The following is a 26,606-nucleotide window of genomic DNA, read 5'->3' as shown; positions in this document are numbered from 1 at the left end:
TGCACCAGGAGGTCCATGTATGTTGTCCAGTAATTTACAGTTTCGCACAGAATACTCCTTTCTCTATGTGCGGGTGGTGTTTGGGTAATGAAATGTGGAGGTGGTGGGTGTTTCCAGACATGGTCATGTGTACACAGAACCTCTGAGCCCATTTTTGCCTCGCAGCATTTGTGTTCATGGTACTTAACTTTCAGGAATTGCCCTATGAGATTCAAATGGTGAGGCGACCGCATGTCTATGCACAAAGTGCAATGTAATCGTTGGAAACAAAAAAGCGTCTTGTCTTATTTCGGTATTTCTTAATAAGTCTGGATTCTGTAAATTAAAAAGTAGGAGGAAAAATTAGTTGCCAGGTAAATCCCTAACAAATAATCCAGGCACCTGCACGCTGGCTATACAGCAGGTGGCAGTGACACTTTTACAGTCTTCCAGCCTTTGGAGGTTAGTTTTTCTTTAATATGAGGTAAAGAAACTGAAGCCTCTCCCCTATAATGTTGGGAGGTATCACCACATTGTTCCATTTGGGGTCCCTGGTGGGGGCAGCAGAGTGCTGTGGGTGGCCCCCTGATCTCTCTCATGGAGTCTTGCTCTCCCTGACTTGTCAAGTCTACGAAGCGATTTTCCTGCCACTCCTGCTGGCTGCTAGCCCGCCCCCCGCCGTCCTCACCATCGGCCTTTCCAGGTCTGGGGATGAGGGAGCCTACGTTGCACATACTGTGTTTGTTTTCTTCTGCTGCTCTAACAGATTACCACCGATTTAGTGACTTAAAGCAAACCAAATTTGTCATCTCCATTATCTAGGGCAGGAGTCTGGGTCCTGCTAGGGACTCGCTGGACTGAAATCAGGATCCCCTCTGGATTCTTGCATCCAACACATACCACAGGGATGTTTGCTGACTTAAGTGTGGGGGTGAGGGAGCTAGCCCAACAAGATGTTTGTGGGATTCTGAGGTTCCCCGAGATCAGATCGCAGAGAGAAGTGACTTGTAATAATTGTGACATTACAGATCTCCTGCTTCGGTCCTGGAAAAGATGAACCACCAAAAACAACACCCTGTGTTTAAAAATCTCAAACACTAGTGTTTGAAATATTTATTAAGTTAAGCCTAGTCCAAAAAACTTCTTACTATGTCTTATCCATAGCTATTCAAAATTGGCTTGGTTTTACCCAAAGCAACTTTGTTTCCTGATTACTTTGTGAACAACCACATTTTCCAATGAATTATTTCAACCTTTTCTGTTCTTTTTCTGTCCGTTTGAGATGGTAGTCTATGCCAATAGCAAATAATGTTTTCAGGTAGAAAAATAATTAAATATTTATTGCCAGTATGGGATCCCAGGTACATATTGTAAGAACTTGGCAGAGAGAAATGGAATCCAGATTCTCTGAATCTGGTGAAGCAAGTTTTGTTGCAACCTAAGGGAAAATATTCCAAGTAGGAAAATTATTTTTGCTAAATTTCTGGTGGTTTCAAATCCTTTTTGGGAATAAACAAAGGATAACACAACAACGGAGCTGCCTCCTTCTCCCACTTTTTTTTTTAATTAATTTATTTATTTATGATAGTCACACAGAGAGAGAGAGAGAGAGAGAGAGGCAGAGACATAGGCAGAGGGAGAAGCAGGCTCCATGCACCGGGAGCCCGATGTGGGATTCGATCCCGGGTCTCCAGGATCGCGCCCTGGGCCAAAGGCAGGCACTAAACCGCTGCGCCACCCAGGGATCCCCTTCTCCCACTTTTTAAAGAGAGTTGGAATAATGTGCGTCATGGTGAATTTTAGGTGTCAACTTAGTTAGGCCACGATGCCCAGATATTTGATCACATTTCATTCTGGATATTTCTGTTGAGGAAATTAATATTTATATCAGTAGACTTTGAGTAAAGCAGATTGCTCTCTGAAATATGGGTGGGCTTCATCTAATCTGTTGAAGGCCTTAATAGAATAAAAACTGACCTCCCCAGAGCAACAGGGAATTCTCTAGCAGAAAGCCTTTGGCATGAAGTGGGTATCCAGCATCCTGGCCTACCATGAGGTTTTGGGCTTGCCAGACAGCATAATCATGTGAGCTATTTCCTTAAAACGAATCTCTTTATGTATTCTCTCTCTATCCTACTGGTTCTGTCCTCCTGAGAAGCCTCACAAATATGGTGTGTGTTTAGTGCCTTAAGTGTTTATACCCTTGATGAATTATGATTAACTGTCTTGAAAATTGTTCTAATATTTTAACATTTTGTAAGTGGTTTCTTTGAAGGAATAAGCTAATCTATAAGGATAAATTCTCAGGAATCCTACTGTTGGAAGTTTTTGTGCTAATATCTGACCACACACATGGGAGAGGTTCATTTGTCTCTTCATGGGACAATGCTCTGGGCTAGGCAACATCCCTGAGATGAGAAGGCTCATTTCCCTGACTTCTGGTATATATTTGGCATAGTCCCCAATACTTTGAACATGAAAAGAGAGTGCTCTGTGATTGTGTTGTGTCCCACGGCACCAGTGACCTCAGGACAGGTAGCATGTTGGGTGGACCTGACTTAATCACATGAAGCTGGTCCTAGAGGAGGGGGCCAGAGATAAGGGGCTTGAGAAGTATGTAAAGGGGAGTCAAGGTAGGGGGGTAAGTGTTCAGGGTTGAGGGCAGCCACTAGGAGCTTAGGTTGACCCCCATCAACAGCCAACCAGAAAGTGGGGACCTCAGTCCTACAACCACAGGAACTGGATTCTGTCAACAACAGGAATAAGCCTGGAAGCAAGTTTCTTCCCAAAGCTTCCAAGACCTCAACCAGGCCCACATTTTAGTATTTATGTTGTAATGTCCTGAGTGGAGAATGCAACCCCACAGTTCAGGCTGAAGTTCAGACCACTAGAACTGTCAGCCAATACATGGGTTTGAAGCTACTTGGTTTGTGATAATTTGCTACACAGTAATAGAAGCTGTCCCACTTCTTCATATTCTCTGGGCCTTTATCTCTCTATTTTTAAAAAATATTTTATTTAAGAGAGAGAGAGAGAGAGCACAAGCCAGGGGGAGAGGCAGAGGGAGAAGGAGAAGCAGACTCCCTGCTGATCCGGCAGCCAGATACAGGGCTCCAACCAGGACCCTGAGATCATGACCTGAGCTGAAGTCAGATGCCCAGATGCCCCTCTGGTTCTTTATTTCTTTTCTTAGGTGAAAACAAAGGAAATAATGTGTCCTGATTTATTATCATTATTTCAGGCATGGATTGGTCAGGGAGATAGGTTTGGATGTGGTGTGGGTCCTAGAAGGTCCTTCCCTGCATTGCTTGGGCACCTGTGGAATGAAAGAGATGATCCAGCCGTTTGGATAAAAGTGTTGTATTTAGGAATCAGTTCTGCCACTTATTAGGTTTCTGGACCTGAGTGGGTCACATCACTCCTTCTCAGCTTCCCTTTTACAAAATGGGGACAAAACCAGTTACAGATGGAATCATGTGATGACCAGAGGGTGCAACAGGGTTTTGGATGGACACGGGTAGTGCCTGGTCTGTGGGGGTTCAGAATGGGCCTTCCAGGGCTCTGCAGGGCCTGCTGTACCACTCTGTTGCCTGTGCCCTTCCTAGCTCAGGTGACACCAGAGGACAGAAGATCTGTTTGTTTTTTTCTTCTGGGGTTTTTGGGGAAGGTCAGGCATAGGCTAGCTCCTCTAGGGCTCTCACAGTGCCTGGCCAGAAAGAAATCTCCTTTCCTCATGTTGAAGTCTGGGCCAACTCATGTTCTACCAGAAGCATTTCATAAGGTGTTCCCTGTACTATACTCCTTCACTAAAGACAGATACCATTTATGGAGTAGCTGTTCCACACCATGTGATTCTTTGCCAAATGCTATTCCATTTAGCTATCAATCAATCCTTTTGAGTAGGATGATTATCCTGGTCTTGCAGTGGAAGAAAGTATGATTCAGAGAGATATGTAAGCTTTTTGAGATCACATGGTTAGGAAACTGACTCGAAAAGCCAGCTTCTTATTGTTTCATGTCCTGGACTGTAGGCCCAAATGGAGCCTTCCCACTGGGACATATGGGAAGCCAGGCCCTTTGTGGAAGAATCTGGGGTCCCCATCAACTTACCCATAGGTTTTACTCTCCGGCTCCTTATCTTCCTGCAAGTGGGGAGGGGAAGAGAAGGGGTGACTGGCTCAGTAGTCACTGAGGGTTTTACTGACACATTTCAATATTAAGAGAGAAAGAAAAATACCTGTCTTAATTTCCTAGGGGTGGCTGTCTCTAATTGCCATCATTATGAATTGTAATTAGACTGTTAAACTTTTCCTTTCAGAACCCTTTGTAAAAAAACTTGTATCGAATCAAAAACCCCATCCTCCCTCCTGGCTTTGCAGGGCCTTGGACTTCCTTCCTTCCTTCCTTCCTTCCTTCCTTCCTTCCTTCCTCCCTCCCTCCCTCCCTCCCTCCCTCCCTCCCTTCCTTCCTTCCTTTAAAAAATATTCTTTTTTAAAGATTTTATAATTAAGTTATTTCCACACCCAATATGGGGTTTGAACCTACAAACCCAAGATCAAGAGTTGCAGCTCTATGGACTGAGCAGGCAGGTGTCCCTGCAGGGTCATGGGCAATCTGATCAGAACTGCACATTATGTGCATCTAGAAGCCCCCTGTTTGCAGTTGGGCCTGGCCTGTGTGCTGTTTTCCTGTTTGTGTCTGTTGGCTCCTCCTGTGGGAATAGAATATACCAGCTCAGCAAATGCACATAGCTGTCTTATTGTGGAACTAATATTTAATAATCTTATTATCTTTTCTGACCAGTTTACCTGAAGTGGAAGCACTGTGAGGTGCAAGGCGTTAGGACTTTATGCAATCTAACAAAACTTTTGAACAAAGTTCAGAAAGATCACAGAGATGACATCTATCTCTACACCTCTGGGCACTTGAATCCCAATAAGCTCTACAGGCCTCCTGAGACAATCCTGAATCACTGGCCCAATGCCAGTAGACCAAAAGGGGAAAAAATCTTCAAAGTAGAAAAACCATGTGATAAGAAGATTGCAAAGATGAAAGATGCTTTGGCTTATTTTACCATCAATACAGCTCTGACTCCAAAAGATGCCCAGGCTACACCACTATTCAGGTATTTGAACCCCCTGGAGCATATTTCCCACACTTCAGAAGAGGACTTGACCCCAAGAAAGCCTCCAAGAAAAGAGGCTTCTCCAGAACTGCGGAGAAGAGAAGAGCTGAGATTGCCAGAGATGAAAGTTCTCAAGTACAGAACAGTGGAGTCCAGCCGTCAGTGTGTGATGTCTCCCCAACACAAGGATGAATACCAGTATGTCAGCTCCTACTTAGCTGGCATAACGAAAGCAGACAAGTATAAGAAGTTCCTGTGTTTCCAAAAGGAAGTTCTTGCAAAGCAAGATCTCATGAAGAATGATTTCACTGGGAGCAAGGCCGCAACATGCCATGAAAAAAAGTTGGAACAGGTAAGGAGGTTGATTTTGCAGTACTATGGGCATACTGCTGTGGTTCAGGTGTCTAAATGCTATGGATGGAGATCTGCATTCAGGCACCTCATTTACATTTCCAGGTAGAATATAGTGTACCTACCAGTTGCTGAGAACATCTGACATCATGTAGTTGATAACAGGGAGAGAGAAAAGAAGTCTAAGTCTGGAAACAGGTCAGTTGGAAGTGACTTCATAGGGAGAGTGTCAAATGCCAGCTGGCAGCTGTGGTAAATACAATGTTCATGGATAGCAGACACATCTGAGAAAAAGTTTGCCTAACTCACTATGAAAGCATGGGAGGGAGAGTGAGGTGGGAGTAGATGGTTAGGTAATGTAAGTATAGTCTGCCTTTAGTCACCCATGTCTGTGAAAGGTGGTGAATGTGATGGGAGGCACTTTGGTGAACTCCTGGGGGCTGTGAGTTGTAAAGAAGGACCTCGGATGTGACAATGAGAATGCAGGATTACCTGAGAGGACTAATGGAAAGAGGAAGACCATGGGGGCATTGTGAGCACAGTGAATCCTTGAGTACAGGGCATAAGGGAGTGAATAAAGAAAACATAGACCAATGTGCCTTCAACAACTATGCTATTGGACATTCTCAGCACTGCTGGGAGGGAATCAGAGGCACCATGGTTTGGTGCCTGGCTCTGCCCAGCCCCAACTCTGGGGTGGTGGGAGCTGGACCCTCTGATAGAAAGCCTTGTGGAAATTCTCATTCCTCCACCTGAGGAGCTATTTGGAAAGGAAAATTAAGACATTCTGAAATGGCTGGTTCTGTTTTACAACTAGGAGCTCCAGAAAGTGTGTGTATGCGACCCTCAGCAATTCAACAGACTGCACGTCTTCAGAGAAGTCTTTGAAGACATTTGCAATAGTTCTTTGATATTTGGTGATATCTTGAAAGAAATTAAGGTAATAAAAATGTTTATTTCCTACATAGCAATTGAGGGGCATACATGATGTTCTGCACAGAGGATTGCAGTTCTCACAGAAATTCTACCAATTATCATGGCCTCCATTCTACAGATGAGGAAAATCACTCACAGACTCAAAGTAATGTGCTTCTAGCCACGGAAATCAGAAATGGGCCTTGTGAATAAACCACCAGCTAGCTCACTCCTTAAGCCCATTTTTCCTCACTAGAGCTTCCTAGTTAGTTATAGACTTTTCTAAGTTGTACATGTATAACATAAACTATCATAATTATGCCTAATAATTTCATATAAATTATAATGGAATTACACATTTGCTGTGATTTCATGATGAAAGTTGATTTGAAATGAGGTTGCTTCCAGATCTTACTATTGCCTAAGTCCTAAAGATAATGAATATTTATGAGCAGTCGTACAGCTGCCTATTCTCCAGAGAACATCCCCGCCCCTAGAGAGCTCATCTCTGGCAGGTCAGCAGGACCCAAACACAGAGCATCTGTATGGCAGGAGATCACATGTTGTATGTGTGTCAAGGTATTTTGTGATACTATTCTGATGTGATCAATAGTTAATACTCAAATGTGCTTCAAAGTTGGTGAGATTGTATACACTTTATTTGGTATATTGGTTTATAGATTGAAGGAAAATTTTAGAGTTTTGGAAATGATCTAAACTGACATCCTTAACCTCTATATTGTTTATAGCTGCAAAGAAACTTACATTTTAGTGTTATGACACATTTTCAATGGATTCTTTTTGTACAGGATGAATATGAACTCTACATGGCGATACTTCTGCAGTCCACATCCCCATCACAGTATAAGGTAACAGCTGATCCTACAGGTGTCTTTACTTCTTCATATTTCAAGAGAAATAGAAAGCATTCTGAATCCAAGAAGCCCCATTTGTGCCTCCATCTTTATGCCAGTTGAAGGACACTGTGGGTAAAGAATTTACCTTCTACCCACAGTGAGAGTAATGGTGGGGTGGAAACACACATTTCCTGTGTTTTGCCAATGTCTCTGGCCACCCATTGTCAGTGATCTCCCTGGCTTATCCTTCTGTAACCAAGCCCTCACATGACTGTTTTACTCAGCATCAACCTTCTCTTTCCTTCCTCTCTCTGTGGTTACGAGATACATTTGCATACTTTACAATGATGACTCCCAGCTCTCTGTATGTCACCCTGGTGTTTCCTGTAGGTTCCAAATTATACATGTTTCCTGCTTCTCACTGGATATTGACACTTAGATGTCTGGGACAGGCAGACTACAGACCTAAAAATAGGAAGATTATCCTGAATTACCTGGGTTGGCCCAATCTAATCATGTGCAGAGAACCTTCTCTGGCTGGCATCAGAAGGAAGAAGTGGCGGGAAGAGATTCAGAGAGATTCTGAGTGAGAGGAGGATTCCATGGCTGTTGGGAGCTCTGGGATGGAGGGTCCACATGCAGGGATAGAGAGAAGCGTCCAGGAGTTGACAGCCAGCAAGGACAGGACCTCAGTCCTACAACCACAAGGAAGTGGGTCCTGCCAACAACCTGAGTTATTCTGGAGGATATTCTGCCTCAGAGCCTTGAGAAAGGAAGGTAGCCCCACCAGCACCTTGATTTCAGCCCAGTGAGATCTGAACCGGACCCAGCAGAGCTAACCCAGACTCCTGCTCTACACAATAGAGATGATAAGTTTGTGCTAAGCCACAAAATTTGTGGCAATTTGTTATGACAACAATACAAAACTCAGAAAATGGTCCATAAATATCTCAAAATAGAGTTTCCAATACTATTTTTAAGCTGTCCTTTATTGAACATTAGCTACCAAACTGTGTGTGTGTGTGTGTGTGTGTGTGTGTGTTCCACATCTCATTGGTGCCTCGCAGTGGCCAGGATTGCACACCTTCCTTGCATTTTCCTGAAGATGCAGCCGTGCTGAGATGAAGTGTCCTCCAAAACATTGTGTCTATCTGGAAGCTGTGAGAGTGATCTTACTGGGAAATGGGGTCTATGCAAATATAATCAAATGAGGACGAGGTCAGTGGAGCGGGGGAATCCTAATCCAGTGACTGGTGGCCTTAGAAGAAGAGGGGAATTTGAACGGAGACACAGAGGTTTGGGCCACTGTGTTTTCATTTTCATTTGTTTCTGTGTACTTTTGGATGTCATCTTTGATTTCTTAATCTATTCATTGTTTAGTAGCAGGTTGTTTAACTTCCATATATTTGTAGTTTTTCTGGATTTTTTTCTTGTGGTTGATTCTCATTTCATAGCATTGTGGTTGGAAAAGCTGCATAGTATGACTTTGATCTTTTTGAATTTGTAATACTTGTTTTGTAGCCCAGTATGATCTATCCTGGAGAATGTTCTACACCTGGGAAGAATGTGTATTCTGATGTTTTAGGATGGGATGTATTAAATGTATCTGTTAAATTCACCTGGACCAATGTGTCATTCAATGCCATTGTTTCCTTGTTGATTGTCTGATTGAATTATCTGTCCATTGATATAAGTGGGGTGTTAAAGTCCCCTACTATTGTTGTATTACTATCAATTAGTTCCTTCATGTTTATTATTAACTGCTTTATGTATTTGCATGCTCCCATGTTGGACACATAAATATTTATAACATATCTTCTTACTGGATTGTCCCCTTTGTTACTATATAGTGTCCTTCTTTGTCTTTTGTTCCAGTCTTTGTTTTAAAATCTATTTGTCTGGGATGCCTGGGTGGCTCAGTGGTTTGGCTCAGGTGATGATCCCAGGGTCCTGGGATCGAGTCCCACATTGGTCTCCCCACAGGGAGCCTGCTTCTCCCTCTGCCCATCTCTCTGCCTCTCTCTCTCTCTCTCTCTCATGAATAAATAAAATCTTTAAAAAATAAAATCTATTTTATCTGATATAAATATTGCTACTCCAGCTTTATTTTCACATTTATTTGCATGATAAATGTTTCTCCATCCCCTCACTTTCAATCTGCAGGTGTCTTTAGTTCTAAGATGAGTCTTCTGTAGGCAGCAGACAAATGGGTCTTGGTTTTTTAATCAATTCTGTCATCCTGTGCCTTTTGATTGGAGCATTTAATCTACTTATATTCAAAGTAATTTTAATAGATTTGTATTTATTGTCATTTTGTTACTCATTTTGTCTTTGTTTCTGAAGTTTTTCTTGGATCCTTTCTTCTTGCACGGTTTGTTGGTTTTCTTAGTGATATATTTGGATTCCTTTATTCTTTGTATCTATTATTGGTTTTCGATTTGTGGTTACCATTAGGTATGTATATAATATCTGTATATAGGAGTCTATATTAAGTTGATGGCTGTTTAAGTTTGAACCCATTCTTTACTCCTCTTCTCTCCACATTTTAGGTATATGGTGTCATATTTTACATCCTTTTATTTTGTGAGTTTCTTGATTTATTTTTTACAGAAATATTCATGTTTACTGCTTTTAGCTTCCTATTTTCATACTGTCACTTTTGGTCTTTTTTCCACTCTAAGTGTCCCCTTTAATATTTCTTTTAGGGCTGGTTTAGTAGTTATGAACTTCTTTAGTTTTTGTCTGTCTGGGAAACTCTTTATCTCTCCTTCTATTCTGAATAATAGCCTTGCTGGATAGAGTATTCTCAGCTGCAGATTTTCCCCATTCAGCACTTTAACTCTTTCATGCCACTTCTTTCTGGCTTGCCAGGTTTCTGCTGAAAAATCTGCTGATAACCTTATGAGGTTTTCCTTGTATGTAATTGTCTACTTTTGTATTGCTGCTTTAAAATTTTTTTCTTTATCACTACATTTTGTCCATTTTAATTACAATATGTCTTGATGTGGATCTGCTTTTTAATTTTTTTTTAATTTTGTTGGAGGTTCTCTGTGCCTACTGGACGTGGAAATTTCCTTCTCTAGATTAGGGAACTTTTCAGCTATTATTTCTTCAAATAAATTTTTTGTCCCCTGTTCTCTCTCTCTTCCTTCTGGGATCCCTATGATATGAATATTACTAAGTTTGATGGAGTCGCTGCATTCCCTAAGTCTATTCCTGTTTTGCATAATTCTTTTTACTCTCTTTTGTTCAGCTTAATTACTTCCCATTACTCTGTCTTCTAGGTCATTAATTCATTCCTCTGCTTTTTCCAGCCTGGTGTTCATTCCATCAAGTGTGTTTCTCACTTCATTCATTGAACCCTTTATCTCTGCTATGTTATTCATTATTTCTGTGTTAAGGGTCTCACCAATATCTTCTACTCTTTTTTCAAGGCCAGTGAGTATCTTTATGATGATTACTTTATATACTCCATCAGGCATGTTCCTTATATCTGTTTCACTTACCTCTCTGGCTGTGGCCTTGTCCTGTTCTTTCATTTGGGACAAATTAATTTATCTTCTCATTTTGTCTAAATCTCTGTGCCTGTTTCTCTGTGTTAGGAAAGTCAGCTATGTCTACTTGTTCTTGAGGTTAACAGCCTTATGAAGAAGAGGTCCTGTAGTGCCATGCAGTGTAATGTCACTTGTCCCCCAGGGCCTGGCACTTCAGACAGTGTCTCCAATGTGTGCTGCATCCACTCTGCTGTTTTGTCCTAGCCACTTTATCCTTTAGGCTGCTTGTCTGCAGAGGCTCTCATGGCCTATTGTGGATGGTGTTTGGTCCCTGGCCTGAATGTGGTAAACCTTAACTAGGTTTGCTCTGCTTGTGAAATGAGACCAGTCACCACCACTGCTGGAACCTAGACCCTGCAAAACTTCCAGGTTGGGAGATGTGGTGTTGGTCAGCATTTGGGCCATTCTTCTGGGGGAAGGGGTCCACTGCTCTAGGACTGATGCAGACGTGGCTGGGAGATTGGGTTCCACTGAAGCATGGGGGGCTGGGGCAGTGCTTTGTGTAAGCAAGTTAGGTAGTGAGTGTCCAGGCTGCACTGATTCCTGCAAGTGGTCCTGTGCTTGTGCTGAGTACTGGCAAAGGAAATGGTGCCTGCCAGTTCCTTTGTTCTCAGAGGGATCTCTCTGTGAATGCTTCCTTTCTGGGACACACTCCAAAAGGAGCAAATAGCCTCCCCACTGTGTGCACCAGGTGCTCTTCAGATTTCTGTTTCCAAGCTGTATGTCTGTGAACTGTTTCCCCTGCCTTCCCTCTTAAAGCAGGCTCAATGTCTTCGGGGGTCTCCCTGAGGCAAGCACACTGACCGTTAAAACTCCAGGCTTTACATCCCACTAGTTGCAAGAACTCAGGACATTCAGCCCCTCTTGTTTTCTAAGCCAATTGATATGGGGATTTGTGTTCCCTGTGTGGGATCCCTTATGTGCTGTTCTGCTCTCACCCTTCTTTGTGACTGTGGCTCCCTCCCCACCACATTGGCCACCATCCGTTTCTCTCTCAAATAATGTCTCCATATTACTACCTTCCTCAATGTGGACTCTTGTCTACCTTTAGTTGTTTTTCCAGCCTTCAGGTCAGTTTCTGGGGTATTTAGGGATTTGATAATTAACTAGTTTTATTTGACGGATGAGGTGAGCCTGGGGCCCTCCTACTCCATTGCCATCTTCCTCATCTCTGATTTACTCCTTAATGCAAACGTATATATACATGTGCAAAGTTTCCTTGTTCTGAGCTTTTCATGCCGCAGAAAAGTAAGTTTTTGTTTGATAGGAATAAGCAAAGGCTCCAGTTGGGGGTCTACCTGGTGTTCCTTAGTTTTTGAGGTTCAGTCCATAAAGAACATACATGCCTTTATCCTGATCAAATAATCAGCTGAAAAGTGCCCTGGCCAGCAGGGCATCAGATCCTTCTTTCTGTTTCTGGAAATCTGGCAGCCCATCACCTAATAAAGCACAGATCTTTGTGTCTCTACATTTGAATCTAGCATTGCTTTATATCCATGTAGAATAATAAAATTAAATGTTTTCTCACCAATTTAGAAATAATTGTGGTGCTTATGATGATATACTTGGAGCACTTTATTCAGCATTTCTTTTTCCCTACACAAACCCACAGTGAAACCCCTATGACTTTTTAATTTTCTTAAGAAAATAAAGTCTTAAAAATGTAAAAACAATATTTTACCCAAATCTTGACATGACATAGTTGTCCCTCCTTCAATATTTGCCCCTCCCTTTCATCCTTCGATTTACCCATTTTACCTATAATTTCTATTTAGACTCAGGATATCTTGGATACACTATAATAGCGAAAAAGGAAAATGTTCATCCTTCCTGTGTGTGTCTTACCCATTATGGCCTTGTCTTTCCTAGACTTTGCTAGCTAATGCCAAGGGGCTGGAGAGGAGGTCCGTGAAGACAGCAGATGTCAACCAGGCCAGGGAGGAGCTGAGGGCGATTGTGACAGCCACCAAAGAAGCCCTGGAGCATAATGACAAGTGAGAGTTAACAATCTGATTGGATTTATGTTGGGATTATACTATTTTACAATATATCAGGACCATGTGACAACATTTTTTTCTGCATTGTTGGGTGAGGCATGCTGCCCTTACTGATACCATATCATCTTTCCTGTCTCACTAGCCATCATATCTGTGACTGGGAAATTCAATGAAATCTGGTGTCTGTAGCGGGGGAAGGTGGGTTGGGATGGTTTCTGAAGGAATATCATCTTTGGTGGTCCCCTGGGGACCTACTGATAGGTGACTGCTGCAATGTCAAGACACCTTTCATGAATGGTCTTATTATTTTTTTAACTTAAAAAACTTTTAACTTTTCTGTGCAGACTTTCAGATGAAATCGCAAGATGATAGGGCATATGTTTTATAGAGGATTTAAAAAAATATTGAAGCAAAGCCAACATACTCAAAATATCATCAAGAAAACAAAACATGAAACAAAAACCAAAAAACAAAACCATGCCTTCAATATAAGTGGAAGACAAAAAGCATCCAAACTTCAAAATATTTGAGAATAGAAAAATACACATCAAATGCCAGTGAGCATGGAAGCAAGGAACCAATGCTGAAGTGATAATGATATGGTGGGAAGAGGTTGAAAAGGAAGTGATCAGCATACTTTAGAATTGTGCATTGAAGGGAGAAAGATGCAAGGGAAGGGAATTTAGAATCCCATAAAAGAAGAAAATTGAAGAGCAGATGACCCTTCCACTACTGTTCTTTCTTTCCTCCAAAAAAAGTTATCTAATAAAAAATCAAAATAAAACACCCTAAAACAACAAAAAAATACTTTGCTATTATGACAAAAAATAAGTCATCTTGATTTAGGATCCTCACACACTACTTAACCTACTCTCCCTACCCAAAAAAAAAATGCAGAGGTGCAAATGATCTCTGCACAAACAACTATATATATATAGTATAAAATGAAGACCCACACAATTTAGCTATTTAGGAGAAGTAAACTGTACCCCAGCACTCTAAACTTAATTAAATATTCTCAAAAGAGTATTTCTAGCTATGAAAATGACCTTGAGTTAGAAATGTAAACACTAAGCACAGCTATCAACTCAATAAAAAGGAAGATGTGAGGCAAGATTTGATCACTGAGGAAAGATAGCTGAAAAAGTCAAAATTATGTCTTAGATACAGATGAAATTATGACATGTTCCAGGAGGGATAGTCATGAGTGATGACACAATAAGGAGCATTAGAGATAAACAAGTCAGAGAATGAAAATAAGATAACAAAAAAGAATAAAATAGTTGGAGAAAAACTGGTTGAAGTGGAAGACAGGCAAAGAAGATCCAATTTACACATAATTAAAGTCTCAGAAGAAGAAGAAAAAGCAATGGAATAGAACATAATATTTAAAAAAAAAAAAGAACATAATATTTAAAACTATAAAACACTTAACATTTCTGAAAACTAAATGCCCCAAATCTACATATTGATAAGGCTGCTGCCATTATTATTAATTCATTTAATCTTAATTTATTAAAATTGGGGGTCATAATACTTTACTCTTTTTTTTCATCTCTGATAAAATGAGCTAATGTATATGAAGCTATTTAACCATGAGGCCCCTATAGACAGGTAGCATTGACTCATTTGTGGCGTTGATGTTTTTAACCAAATCACAGGATTTCTCTGTATGAGCAGAGCATATTAGACTCCCCCTTTTTGTTACCCCTCTAAATGTATTAGAAGTAAGACAATTGGCTTAGTTGAGCTTTTTTTTTTAAGATGTTATTTATTCATGAGAGACACACAGAGAGAGGCAGAGACAGAGGCAGAGAGAGAAGCAGGCTCTTCACAGGGAGCTCGATGAGGGACTTGATCCTGAGACCCCAGGATCATGCCCTGAGCAGAAGACAGATGCTCAACCGCTGAGCCACCCAAGCATACCAATTTAGTTTTTTGTTTGTTTGTTTTTAACTAAGGAGAGAATACAAAGAGACTACAAATGTTTTCATTTCCCTTTAAAAAAATTTCTTATATTTTATTTTTAGTGTAAACAGTAGGGTTTGTGAATTGTATCTCTGGGGAGAAATCATAAGGTACAGGGAATGTGTAGTCTGCATTCTAGCCCAGTGACATGCCTCTACTGCCCTCATCTGTTGTTCATCTCAGAGTGTAAATGAGAGTTTTTTTGCCTCCTTGCTTTGTAGAAATTCAAGTAACAAAATAATATCCATAAACACTATAGGAAATCATTTATTTTATGTTAACCAGCTTCTTCAACTAGTGGTTTATGCAATCTCGGTAAGAAAGTATTCTTTTGTTTATTTAATTTGACTGATTTAGGCTTTCGCTTTATATAGAGTTTCAAATTACCTTTTTTGATAGAAACTGAAATCACTTTTTATTTCTTAATTTTTAAGAAAGACTTGTGGAGTAAACTAGACAGAAGAAGAAAGGTATGAATGGAATTCTGATATTTTACTGTTTTTTTTTTTTTTTTTTTTTATTGCCAAACCGTAGACTCAGAAGTGAACTAGAGATGGAGCACACATTGTTGCAATCTGCTAAGGAAAAGTCAGGCAAGTAATTGTGTGATGTTTTTCTGACCTCTGGATGAAGAATCTTGATGTCTTCATCTATGATTTATGGCGTCCTGCTATTATTTGTTTGAAAGGATTTCTTTCAGAGATCTTGTTAAATTGTATTCATTTATATTTTTTCCATCAAATTCTTTAGGAATACAGCAAGTTTTCATTTAATCTGAAGTGGTTTAAATGAAATACTTTAAAGGTGCAGGAAACAGTTCATCTCTTCAATAGATCCTGTCAGCATGGAGATTATTACTCTAGTTTCTGTTGCTTTGAGCCCCTTTGTTTTTTTCAGTTTCTCTGGAATGAGATACAACATGTACATGACTTCATTCTCCTCTAAGATGTTTGTGGATTTTAGTGGAACATTGAATTCAGTCAAGACCTCATGTAGAAAGAATTATGTTAAGTTTTGATCACCACATTTGGAATAGATTTTAAGAAATTGACCAAATGAGAAAAATATGGGGACAGTTCCCATGAGGGTGCTGTGGACACTGCTCAGTGCTCCACATGGGACTGGACTAGAGTTTGAAGAGCTGTGGCCTCGTGAGGTTTCCTGGGTAACAGCAATGAAGACAATCCATTCTGGATTCCAGAATCTTTGCATCTCTTTTCCCAGTTCAAAGAAATTTCCTAGGCTGTCCAGGTTTGTGATGTCCTCTGTCTCACTGACACATCCTCTGTCTGGTTCAGCCCCACTCCTATGGTGTGCTGATGGTGGCGGGCTGCCAGAGGTGGACATGTCTCCCTGGCAGGCCAGTTGGCTGGTGGTTCACCCAGACTGCCAGCTTCGTTATTTCAACTGTTAGTCTCAGCTGTCTGCCTGTTAAGTTGGGATAATGATGATACTTCCCTCTCAGGTATGCTATGAGGATGATATTTAAGAACCCATGGAAAGTAGGATCAGGGAGCCTGGCTCAGAAAAGTGGTACTGCCCATTCCTCCTCCTCATCATTGTTGCTTGTGCGAAATACAGTACATTTATGAATACTTATGCAATAGCTAAATATTAAATTATTTTAAAATTAGATACACAATTTAGAATATGAGTAAGTAACCAAAATAAGGTCAGTTAAGTATCTTGCTTAAAGATACTATACTGCTTAAAGATCTATACTGTTAATGCAATGATTCAGCCAAATGCTGTTTTTCCTCCAAGTTTGTTAATACTAACTCAGGCTAGAATCACTACCCCCTGCCCCCACTCTCAGCAGCATTTAGGATATACTCACAGATCTAACCTGTTTTAAGTTCTTAGCAGAACTTGGCCTCAAAGGTTCTTGCTGGGGCCCTTTGCTTCCTTCTTCTTCTTTTAAAAAGATTTTATTTATTCATGAGAGACACAGAGAAAGAGAGAGGCAGAGATATAGGCAGAGGGAGAAGCAGCTCCCTGTAGGGAACCCGATGTGGGATCCGATCCCGGGACTCCAGGATGATTCATGCCCTAGGCCGAAGGCAGGCAGGTGCTAAACTGCTGAGCCACACAGGCAACCCCTTTTGTTTCCTTCTGTCACTTCTTTCCTTCCTGCGAGCATCACCTGTGTGCTCTACCTTTCTTATGGCCTGAGTCCTGGCCTCTTCTTTGTCCTGAGCTGGCCCAGTGCTTGTCTTCTGACCCCTTCTCAGAGCTTACAGGGTGGTTGTGTCCATCCTTCTCCCGCACCCACGTCGCTTATTCTTGGGTTCCTCTTACTGAAAAGTCATGGATGGTACTCTAGCTCATTGTTTCCTGTTTCCTTGCTGTCTCCTAACGCAGGCTCACCATTTTTTCTTTTCTTTTTTTTTTAAATTTGAGTATAAATGACACACAAAGTTACATTAATTTCAGGTGTACAACTTGGTGATTTGACAAATTTATGCCTGATGCAATGCTCACCATAAGGGTAGCTACCACCTGTCCTAGGCCATCGCTATTATAGTATCATTGGTTGTAATCCGTATGCTTTTCATTCCTAGGACTTACTTGTTCTGTAGCTGGAGGCCCATTCACTCATTTTGTCCCATCCCTCCACCTCCTTCCCTCCGGCGACCATCAGTTTGTTTTCTGTAGTTGTAGGTCTGATTCTGCTTTTTGTTATTGTTTCTTTTTTTTTTTTTTTTTGTGAGATTCCATTTATGAATGGAATCATACTGTATTTGTCCCATTTTTCTTTTAAATTCAAGGGCTTCATTGTTATCTACTAACAGGATAAAATGGCAGTGATAAAAAATAATAAGAGGATGTTACTAATTTCTAGAACTGTAGTAAATGTTTCTTAATAGTTGGTTCTAGCTCTTTCTGCTATTGAAGAAATCTGGTGGCTTGTGTCCATCCTCCTTCATTCTTTTCCTAAAGTTTTCTCATATAGGAGCCTCTCCTCCAATCGTATTTTCTGTGGAACTTCCTCCTGGTACTGCAGTCTTCCTCTTTAATAGAAAAGGGGTAACAACAGTTGGGTCATTGGAGTGGCCTTATACTCCTTTTTGCTTCTATATCCCCAGTTAATTGTTGAAGGTTAAAACTTTCAGCTTAGGTTAAGGTGGGATCAGACTGTAGTTTCTGTTGGTGTAGAAGTTTAACTCTGGTTGTTTCTACCTGCTTGCTTAGTTCATGGTGTATTTGCTTATTCCCCCAAATTTCAAAACTCATCTTCAAAGTTTTCTTTTCTTCCAAATTTGGCAAGTTTGAGTGATGGCAGTCGCTTCTGTGTTGTTTACTATATGCAGGTAAGTATTATTACTCGAATTGACTTTTTTCCTATTCAAAAAAAGAGTAGTCATTCTTCCTCAAGAAATTGTCCTATCATTGTAGTCAAAATCTAATTGTGCTGTTTGAATATTAGGTTCCCTCAGCAGTGACTTACTCTCAATGTCTCCATTTCCTTTCTGAATCCTTAAATATTGACATTCATTGGAGCCCAGCATGTCTTTGGTTCAATGAACACATCTTTGATTCCAAATCTCTTCCCTGCCCTAATCCCTTTTTTTAGGCTTGAAATCCATATACCCAGCTGTCTAGTTAGCATGGCCTCTTGGGTATCTCATAGGTGCCTCAATTCAACACGTCCATGATTAAACTCTCTGTTTCAATGAATGGTATCACATGGAGGTCAAGTTAGAAAGCCTGTGACAGAAATCTTTCCATTTCCACCCTATCAATCACTTCAACACAGCTTGTAGCTAGTGGCCCAGGTGGGATTCGAACCCAGCTCTCTTACCTCTCTGCTGCATTGAACTCATTTCTTTCCTACCACATCTGTTCCTAGTTGTAGCAGGGCTGAAACCTAAGGGTTATTTTGATATTACTTGTCCTCTACATCTGGATACAGTTACCAAGCTCTCCTTGTTTCCATTCCTTAAATCATTTTTGTATCTCTCCACTTCTCTTTATGCCACAGGTATTATCCTGACCTGATCTTATTTGAATGATTGTAGTGGTTTTCTGACTGGTCATCCTTTTCCAGCTTCAGCCTTTCTCATCCACTTTTGGTACTGTAGATAGAGTGATCATTGTGTGATTGTATTTATCCTTAAAAGCTTCAAAAGCTTTTATTTCCTAGCATAGGTTATAAGACCTTTTCAGATCTTCCCCTGCTTCCTTTCTAATATTCATTGATGTCACTTCCTGGCCTTCAATATCCGCACCCTACTGCATAACTGTTTTTTTTTTTTTTTTTTTTTACTGAAATGTGCCAAATTTTTCTCTTCTGCCCCTCATTACCCCCTTCCACTTGTCTAACTCCTTTTTCAACCTTTGGGTCTCAACTTCACCACACTTCTACAAAGTAGTCCTTGCACTGTCCCCACACTGTTAGGTGCTCAAACTGGGCAATCAATAAATACTTATTGATTATATAAATGAATTAGGGGAGGAATATCCCCATTCTTGGATCAGATAATTTTTATTGATGTGCTTGGAGCTCGAGTTTCATTATGTTTTATAGTTGTGTAAAACACATAATACTGTTAATAATGTATAATACTATTAATAAGAGATGACATATTAAACAGTAGTATTTTGCTTTTAAAAATATTTCTAGAATCATATAAGAAAGATGTAATGGATGAGGATTGCCTTACTCTTATTGAGAAGGTTGAAAAGAAGAGGTGTGAAATACTTAGTAAATGGGATGAAATTCAAGCTCTTGAAAGAGAAATTAAAACAACTTTGATTCATACTGAAATTTCACATATTGCTGAAAATAGGAATAAAAGCATGGAGGTATGTAATTTATTTGTTTGAATGTTTATATTTGTTCTTTTGCTTGAAGATGTTGGCAAACACATGAAACAATTTCATTTTGCAGTTGGGTAAACAATAATGGAAAATTGGTTCAAATATATTTTCATTATAAAACATTTGTAACAAATGATTAGAATAATTAAGAGATCTAGCTAAAATAACAAAAATAAAGGTGATAAAAATTCTGTAGAGTTTTGTTAAGGTTCAAATTTATCTCTTTCAGGGCAATTGATGTCTCTTAAAGTTTAACAATTTTGTTCTGTTTTTAAAGATTATATTTATTTATTCATGAAAGACACATAGAAAGAGGCAGAGACATAGGTGGAGGGAGAAGCAGACTCCCTGTGGGGAGCCTGATAGGGAATGGATCCTGGGACCCCAGGATCACAACCTGAGCCAAAGGCAGACAGTCAACCACTGAGCACCCAGGTGCCCCAAATTTAACAATTTTGTATTGAAAATGCTTGTTGTAAAAGGAATGACAGACATCATTTAGTATTTAATATATGTACTAATTAGCTTGAGCTGAAACTCAGAGAATTTTAGTAACCTGCCCAAAATAACACAGTTTACAGATGGCAAAGTTGGGATTCAAGCTTAATTCTTTTGGTGCTCCAAAGCCCTTACAATTTTCATCGTGTCACATTGAAACCACATAGTTAGATTTTCAGTGAATTGTACAATTATGTTAGAAGACAGAAATTCATTACTACCATTTAAAGGAGAGTCAGCTACCTTAAAAGTAGTTTTTAACAATTATTACTAACCAAATTTTTTATGAACAATATGATATAGGTTGTAGTCTATATTTTGAAATGTTATGCTGAAAAAAAAAATGAAATGTTATGCTGCCCTACTTTTTTTTTTTTTTTTAATTTTTATTTATTTGTGATAGTCATAGAGAGAGAGAGAGAATGAGGCAGAGACACAGGCAGAGGGAGAAGCAGGCTCCATGCATCGGGAGCCCGACGTGGGATTCGATCCCGGGTCTCCAGGATCACGCCCTGGGCCAAAGGCAGGCACCAAACCGCTGCGCCACCCAGGGATCCCGCTGCCCTACTTTTTATAGGTTATAATCTAATTCTTATTTGTGCAGAATCTGACTCAATGTTACACTTAGTTATAGAGTTTATAAGAGATGTGCGATTATTCTTTTTCTCATGGTTATATAGTTACATATATTTTCCCAGGACTATCTTTTTTCAATATATTTTTTAAAAGCAGAATTATAAAGTGTATAGGAAGGTGGCAGTGGTTTAAACTTGTTTTGACTTCTCTTTCTCTTTTAAAATAATATGTTCAGATTTCCTTCTGTTTTTTTTTTTGTGTACAGTCTGTTCTTTTTTAACTGAAATAATGATCTGAGAATGAACACTAATTTACAGTTGAAATTTTGAAAACTGAAAATAATATGGTATAACTTTAAATCTCATGAGCATGATATAAACTTTTCTTTTAAAATTAAAACCTCTTCAAGTGGATTTAATCTAAGAAATAGAAAATCCCTATAAGGGTTTCATATCATTAAATTATATTCGTTTAACTATTTTTTATACCCTTAGCTCAAATCAAATACTGGAAGGTACCAATAGAATTGTATTTATTATCTTATGAAGTAATTGATTTCTGGTTTTGGATGTGAAATATGTCATTTCTAACCAGAATAAAAAATAACTAAATATATCAAGAATTTACAATGTCCCAGATACTACTGTGAACATTTAAAAAATATTTCAGATAATTCCCAACAACCCTAAGAGATAGGTATTATAGTATTATAATAGTATTATAGCTATTGTTATATATTATTAGCCCTCTTTTTCAGATAAGGAAACCACAGCACAGTTGTGCTAAGTAACTTAATTAAACTCATAGTGACAAAGCAGTAGAATTAGGATTAAAACCCCACTTAGGTGCTTACTTCTACACTATCCAGCCTCACTGATATAATTGTGAATACTTTTCAATATGTTGAATATCTGAAAGAGCAAGTCTTAATGGCCGTCATTATTTTGCTCATAATTATCTTGGAGATTCTCATTCACAGTATTAAACAATTTTTCAAGGTTCCGTAATAATAGTCTTAGTATTTTGATTGTGTTTACAATGAATTTATAGATTAATTTGGGAAGAAATTATAGCTTCACAGTATTAACACTCTCATCATGGATCATTTTATATTTATTTATTTGTATGCATTGGTCTTTTTTATGTTTGTTATTTTAACATTATGGCATCTGTTACTATTGTTAATGGAAACCTCAAAAACATTTTACATTACAATTTATAATCAGTTATTGTTGGTATATATGAGATTTATTGATATTTGTTTTATTTTTTAGAATTGTTTACTTGAGACAGAGAGTGAATGAGCACAGTAGGGAGGGGCAGAGGGAGAGAGAATCTCAGGCAGACTCCATGCTGAGCATAGAGCCTGACACAGGGTTTGATCCCACAACCTTGAGATCATGCCCTGAGCTGAAATCAAGGGTTGATCACTTACCTCACCCAGGTGCCCCAATGTTTGTATTTTTATATTGTATCCAGTCACTTTAACAAATTCTGTTATAAGTTTATGAAAATTGAGGAACTGCTCTAGAATTTCCCTAAAATTCTCTAGGTTTTTCTAATATCAATCCTTATCTCCTCTAGTTTTTGACCTAGAAGGCAAGGATTTTTCTGTCTTTAACACATGTCCTTCATGAGTGTGTTCATGCTTTGTTTATTCATTTTTTAAAAAGATTTTATTTATTTGTTTGACAGAGAGAGAGTGCAAGTGCACAACTGGGTAGAGTGGCAGGCTGAGGGAGAGGGAGAAGTAAGCTCCTCCTGAGCAGAGAGTTTGGTGTGGTGCTTGATTCCAGGACTCTGGGATCATGACCTGAGCTGAAGACAGATGCTTAACTGATTGAGCCACCCAGGCATCCCTATTCATCTGTTTTTAAATGGTGTGCTATTGAGTACTTTTGAAATTAGAATAACACCATTTACATAATACTTATTGCTCCCTAAGTGGAGAGAAGTATTTAACAAATATTCTTTTTTTTTTATTTAACAAATATTCTTAACTAAATATCTTACTTTTGAAACCATTTCTTCTCCAGACTGAAGCTATAAAATTGGAAACAGAAAATAGAATTTTAAAGACGAAAATACATGTAAGTTTTTGTGAATTAATGTTTTTCAATAGAAATATTTTCTTTAGTGATGTGTGATTCTTGTACTGTGTCATTATCTTTCTAAATGATAACTTTCTGTAGTGGTAGGAATATCTCACTATGCAGACATTAGCTTAAAACTGTACAGATATAAGCAAATAGTGAAAAAATAAATATTCTTTCTTAATAGTTGAATATGCTCATCAGAATTGACCATTCTGACCATTGACCATTCATAAGACCACATGTCTTATTTGGTAGCAAGGAATATGATGAACTGATTCCTCTAATGACTTTCAGGATATTCCTCCAGAATACATACTAACAATTTGCTGCTTAAAAGATTATAATTCTGGTTCAATTAGATATGTATATCCCTAGGTTCAATTAGATATGTATATCCCTCTGTATATATTAGGGATAAATATGTATATCCCTCTGTACTATATTATATATAGTATAAATTATTATGTTATTCCTGATTCCAAAAGTGAATATTCCATTTTGGTTCAATATTATTATCATATAAGATCGGTATCATGCCATTATACATGACCAAATGATTTTTGATTCTTGGTAGGTTATTGAAAGCCATGTGAAACAGAGCATAGAGAAGAGTAAGTTGAGTGAGGAAGAGCAGCAGTAAGTATTGATCCCATAATAAGAGAAGTGGGACAATCTCATGCTATTCTCAAAGCCATCCACTCAAATCTAAGTTAGACTAGACTGTAATTCTGAAATATTTATATTCATGAGTGTTAATTTTAAATATATATGTTACATCCTTGCCTGTGCTCAAGAATGCTTAGCCCACAATTTAAATTTCAATCACTGTCTATTACTTAACAATATAGAAATAAATTCTTTGGAAAGAACTGAGGAATTGAGGGTACATTCTCATGGGCAGGGATCAGGAAGGTGGGGAGGCATGTGACTGTGGTGGCTTTCTTTTCTGAAACTATATGGCTTTTAGTGGCATTGAATTTTCAAAGAATCAGAGTAATACATGCATTACTCTGATAATTTTAATTAAAAAATGAAATGGCTGATTTACATTATTTATTACATAAATTTAGCTTTATATAGTTACTTTCTTAGAATTGATTCTACAGTTCAAATTTCAGGATTGATAAGTCTGAGAGCAACAGAAAACCATTGATGGTTTAAGCATGAAAAGTGCTGATTCTTAACAACAGTAAAAAAACATTTAGTTGTAGGTGGCCTAGGTTCAATGATAATATCAAGGAAGCAATGTTCTTTTGCCTTCTTTCTCTGTATTTCTTGAGTATGGAGGCCTCCAGGCCTCCATATGGCTGGCTATCTTCAGGCAGGCATCTACATCCCGTAGAAGAATAAAAGGGAAAGGCAAGGACAAAAGGCAAAGAGCTCATCATGAGACTTTTCTTTTCTTTTCTTTTTTTAAGATTATTTATGTATTTATTCATGAGAGACACAGAGACAGAAAGAGAGGCAAAGACACAGGCAGAGGGAGAAAAGCAGGCTCCAGGCAGGGAACCCTACGTGGGACTCGATTCAGGGTCTCCAGGATCATGCCCCAGACTAAAGGCTGCACTAAACCGCTGAGCCACGGGGCTGCCCTCATGAGACTTTTCTGTCTTATTTAGAAGGGGAAGCACTTCCCTGGGACTTCCACCCCTCTGTCATTGCCCAGCACCATATCCCAAAACCACCCTTAGCTGCAAAGGAGTCTAGGAAATAGCACACTCTACTTTCCAGCTTACATGGTAGAGAAAGTCAGGGGAGAAAGGTGTTAGCATGGTTGCTGAGTGAACCACACAGGTGGATTACATTACGTTGAGTGTCCTCAAAGGAGTGACATAGAATTACAAATACAAAATTGAGAAGGCTCCTTCCACAGTTTTGAGAATGAGACTTAATGGACCTAAAATTTAAATATCATTATGTCCAAGGCAAATCTACCTCTGCTGCCACATTATAATTAGTCTGAAAAATACTGCAGGTGATTGTGCCCATATATAGGGAAAATCTTTGCTACATTCAAGGCCAAAGTGCTACAAGAAATCCTTTAAAATGAAAGCAGAGGATTACAAAGTCTTGCTTTTTGTTTTTGTGTAAATATATCCTAGAATATTTGTTTTAAAATTTTATTATATGCTTAAGGTACTTTTGTCTAATATATTGTGTTCATTTTTTGTGTTTAAGGAAACTTTGGAATTTCATTAAAGAATTTATAAACGTAAAGGAAACAAACAATACCTCTCAAGTGACTGGAAAATGACCTATGAAAATTCACAGCCACCATGTACATAGGATGAATATTTGCAGATGTATAAATTAATGAAGATACATCTCAGTTTTTCAGTTTTAATCTCTAATAAAGTTAACATAGTATGTGTAACCTACTCAAGTTATTGGAATAAATACATGTATGCATCTGATTAGTTTTACTTTTGTATACATATTCATAACTATAGAGGTTCTTAGAGTATATTCTGCTTTAATTCAATAATTTTCTCCAAGGAAAAATACCTTTTAAAAGAGATTTTATTTATTTAGTTGACAGAGAGAGAATGAGAGCACAAGAAGGGGCAGAGGCAGAGGGAGAAGCAGACTCTCTGTGAGCAGGGAGCCTGATGCGGGACTTGATCCCAGGATCATGGGATCATGGCCTGAGCAGAAAGCAGATGCTTAACAGACTGAGCCACCCAGGTGCCCCAAAGAAAAATATTTTCAATTATTTGATAGGAATGAGAAATTCAGCACTGCTACAATACAGATCAAATATGTTTTTTATTAGCCAATGCAGGTTTATATATGAACATTTAATAAAATGTAGTAACCACATAATTAACATTCATTTAATTAAATAATCTTTACTGATTGTAAGTGATGCAGTGCTCTGAAACATTATGGTACTGGCATGGTACTTGCAACACGTATGTCTTGACTGACTGTGATCTTCATGACAACATTGTGACTTGAATTTTTTAAACCCCCACTTTGCCTATAATCTGGACTGAGCACTTAGAGTAAATATGAGTCCAGTTTCTTTGGACAGCTGTATAAAGGGCTGTTGTGAAGATTAAAGGTAAGGCTTAACTACACGAGGGATTTGATCCTAACCTGGAAGAGTAGAGTTTGAGGTCAGAGAGAGACAGAAAGAGATGAGCAGGGTTTGCTTCCTATGGACCAGGAGGTCAATGTCAGGGTGGCATGTTCATCACAGCTCTGTTTAAATTCAGTAGCTCTTCCTGGGGCATGATTCATTCTGCTTTTAGAGATAAAATGGTGGCAGCTGAAACTGCAAATGTTCACCATATATATAAATAAATTAGGCTTTATTAATGTTTGTTGAATTCTCTACATTCAAGTTGCCTTCTATTGATTATTGATGTTCACTAGAATCTTATTAAGGAGGCATCATTATTTCCCATTTTATGGGGGAGAGAATGAAAATGTGAAGTGGTGAATTGATTTGTTTAAACTATGCTGTGAAAAATAGAGCAGGAATCCAATCCCAGATTTGGTTTGCTCAATTCCTAAACTCTTACCACTGCATTATACTGTGTCATTTATATATATCACTGGTCAAGGTATAGGGAAACACATTTATGTAGTGTCAAGTGACATGAAGACCATTAGACGTAAAAAGGAACAGACCAACAATCAAAGCTGAATTTACTTTCTTGCCAAGCAAGGGAGAGCAATTCACTCAAGAGGTAAGAGTCAGGGATGATCCAATTAGAAAGTAGTGGAGGCTGGATTTAGAGGCAAAAAGGTGTGCTGTTCCGTTTAAGAGGACTTTAGACATTAAGGGCTGAGCGAATTTGCTGGGAAGTGGCAAAGGGGGTGGAAAGTCCTTTTGTTATTTGGTCTTTATTCTGGCTCACAAA

The 26,606-nt window shown here is 38.9% G+C and overlaps 1 protein-coding gene across 3 annotated transcripts in view; it reads left to right on the top strand.

The window, feature by feature from the left end:
- Positions 1–25,151, top strand: part of C1H6orf118 (chromosome 1 C6orf118 homolog) — a 30,075-nt gene extending 4,924 nt beyond the window's left edge. For all 3 annotated transcript variants that reach the window (XM_077899582.1, XM_077899576.1, XM_077899566.1), the window contains exons 2-10: positions 4,783–5,456; positions 6,273–6,395; positions 7,180–7,239; positions 12,651–12,775; positions 15,281–15,339; positions 19,371–19,552; positions 22,678–22,731; positions 23,312–23,373; positions 24,916–25,151. In XM_077899582.1, coding sequence (XP_077755708.1) covers positions 4,783–5,456; positions 6,273–6,395; positions 7,180–7,239; positions 12,651–12,775; positions 15,281–15,339; positions 19,371–19,552; positions 22,678–22,731; positions 23,312–23,373; positions 24,916–24,991 — 1,415 coding nt within the window. In that variant the 3' untranslated portion in view covers positions 24,992–25,151. The remainder of the gene's footprint in view (positions 1–4,782; positions 5,457–6,272; positions 6,396–7,179; positions 7,240–12,650; positions 12,776–15,280; positions 15,340–19,370; positions 19,553–22,677; positions 22,732–23,311; positions 23,374–24,915) is intronic.
- The last annotated feature ends 1,455 nt before the right edge of the window (positions 25,152–26,606 follow it).

This window comes from Canis aureus, chromosome 1 (assembly GCF_053574225.1).
Source record: "Canis aureus isolate CA01 chromosome 1, VMU_Caureus_v.1.0, whole genome shotgun sequence".
Classification (NCBI taxonomy): Eukaryota; Metazoa; Chordata; class Mammalia; order Carnivora; family Canidae; genus Canis; species Canis aureus.
Note: the sequence above shows the minus strand (reverse complement) of the source record. Positions and strands in the feature narration are given on the sequence as shown.